General features: G+C 40.7%; 1 protein-coding gene across 4 annotated transcripts in view; it reads left to right on the top strand.

Moving 5' to 3' along the window:
- CUNH10orf90 (chromosome unknown C10orf90 homolog) overlaps window positions 1–2,305 on the top strand; it is a 318,231-nt gene that overhangs the window by 314,741 nt on the left and 1,185 nt on the right. For all 4 annotated transcript variants that reach the window (XM_019502988.1, XM_019502990.1, XM_019502987.1 and 1 more), the window contains one exon: window positions 1,229–1,328. In XM_019502988.1, the coding sequence (XP_019358533.1) occupies window positions 1,229–1,328 (100 nt within the window). The remainder of the gene's footprint in view (window positions 1–1,228; window positions 1,329–2,305) is intronic.

The following is a 2,305-nucleotide window of genomic DNA, read 5'->3' as shown; positions in this document are numbered from 1 at the left end:
ACTTATTATTATTCCACATCTTTCCTTGTTAATATTATAAGTTATTTTCTTATATAACCATTAAAGGGAGTATGGACTCTTTTCTCCAGTCATAAAAATGTATTTCTGCAGAGCAGTATAGGCCAGAATTTCACAATGTGATTTTCAAACTTGCCCTTACCTTCTAGGTATCCATTCTGAGGCATTTCAGATGTTCAGAAAGTGCTAGGCAGCAACCCTCTGGCACATCCTAGCAACAATGACAAAATATTAGACACTTGGATATCTGATCCTCCATAGGTTTTGCACCTTATTTAGCTGACGACAGTGCTAAGTGTCTTCAGTGCAATTTCCCCCTGTAAAGGAGTACAATTGCACAATCTGTCCCATTGTCCTTGTTAAAGAACAGAAAATCTGTTGATAGCATACAAGCCAGAATGGGTTGCTGTCTGGGTTGTGTATTGCAAAATAGGATAGAAAAAATAAAACCCTATAGCCACTAAAATAATCAGATCAGTGTACATGTGATTCAGATCAGAATGCTCACAAAGAGCAGGACCATTCAGTAAGAAGGTGCTGTTTTATTACAGAGACCCTAATCCTGTTCCTTTTTTAGTCAACAGAGACTTTGTTTATTGACTTTGATAGGAAAAGGATCAGCCACAAAGTTTCTTTTGTTATAGTAACCAAGACCAGCAGTTATATTAAGGATTGACAGAATTTCTTTTTGCATAAAAGGGACCCGATGAGGGGACCTGAAGATCTCATCAGTGAGAAAATCTTACCAGTCAATAGAGTTATAATGTTGTTTTTCTTATATTTTTGAAAAACCTGTACCATTGTTGTTGGAATTCATATTGTGATATAACTACTCTGAGCCTCCAGATTCAATTGCCCAAAAAGCTTATGGGCCAGACTCTGATCTCACTTATGTTGCTGTAAACCCAGATTAACTCCACTGTGCTCACTGAAATTCCTCCAGAATCGCACAGATGGAACTGAGATAATCTAACTCTTTGTGTGTTGTAATCATTTCAAAATGAAGAACCCTTTCTAATAGGTCAAAATCTTTTGCTGCGATACCAACATTTTTGCTAATAGATAGCTATATGAAATCTAATTCAGATATTTACAAATGTATAACAATACCAGACATTGCCTGGAAGATATTTTTAACTGTTGAAAATTAAGTTAGTAGTGACATTATAGAATGGTATATTAAAACTTTTGTTTTCTGAATTTATTCCAGGATTTATAATAACTTGCCTGAAGTGAAAAAGAAACAAGAAGAAAAACAGAAACAGGTGATCATACAGAGTAACAGGCTACGGGTTGAGGTTTTCAAAAAGGTAATGGTTTCACTAGGAATATGTATAATTTGCTTTAAACTTTTATCTACTGTATGAAGAGACTGCCTCTGGCTCCATACACCCTAAGAAAATCCACTTACTTATCTCTTTTACCAAGTTCTATAGTTACTGTTACAGTCTCAGAATATCCCACGAGTTTTAATGTGTTTATCCTTACAATACTCCTGTGAGGTAGAAAAGTGGTGTTTAGCCCAATTGTACAGAGCAGGAACTGAAGCAAAGCCCTGATCTACAGAGTGACTTGGCTATCATGATGTTCAGTAGTGCTGAACCTACCTTTTGGCTGCTTGGTCCCTGTAGCAGAATTGACACTCCAGCTAGGCTCCTTTTGCAATGACAAGGGTTAAAGGCCTCAGAATGGAAACCACAAAAGTGACAGTGAGTGGACAGCCATCTGAGTTAGGACATACTTGGCACATCTGCATGAGATGCTTCGCTGCAGAGTAGACTAATCTGTCGTGCAGTACTGGGTCACCATGTAACTGTGCGCAGCAGCCACTGCATAGTAAATTAAGCTAATGTGGGGTTTTCAATACCTGTAAATATAGGTAATAGATTAACTGGACATTAGCTATTGCACAGTACTGCTTATGTAGACCCTGATGGGGAGCAAATTTGCTCCCAATCTGCCAAACCAGCAAAGGGCCATGGGGAACGAGGCAATTCTCTGTCCCCAGTCCTGGCACTGCTAAGCTCCTGGCTTCTCCCTACTGCATGGGGAAGCCCTGCTGGACACTGGGCTTGCTGGCAGCTGTGTCCCAAACTGCACGGGACTAGGAGAGCTCTGGCAGCTGTAGTGGCAGCTATCTCCCAACCCCATGCATATCAGGACCCCTCCCAATGTGCATGGAGCCAGTAGACAGCTGCCCCTGGGCAGAACATGCAGGCAGTGGATCATGGCTCTGCCTGGGCTCTAGACCAGGGGTGGGCAGTTATTTTGGGTGATGGGCCACTTA

This window comes from Gavialis gangeticus, unplaced genomic scaffold (genome assembly GCF_001723915.1).
Source record: "Gavialis gangeticus isolate Ggan-Ray unplaced genomic scaffold, GavGan_comp1, whole genome shotgun sequence".
NCBI classification, from domain to species: Eukaryota; Metazoa; Chordata; order Crocodylia; family Gavialidae; genus Gavialis; species Gavialis gangeticus.
The sequence above is the reverse complement of the archived record's forward strand: the minus strand, read 5'-3'. Positions and strand labels throughout refer to the sequence as shown.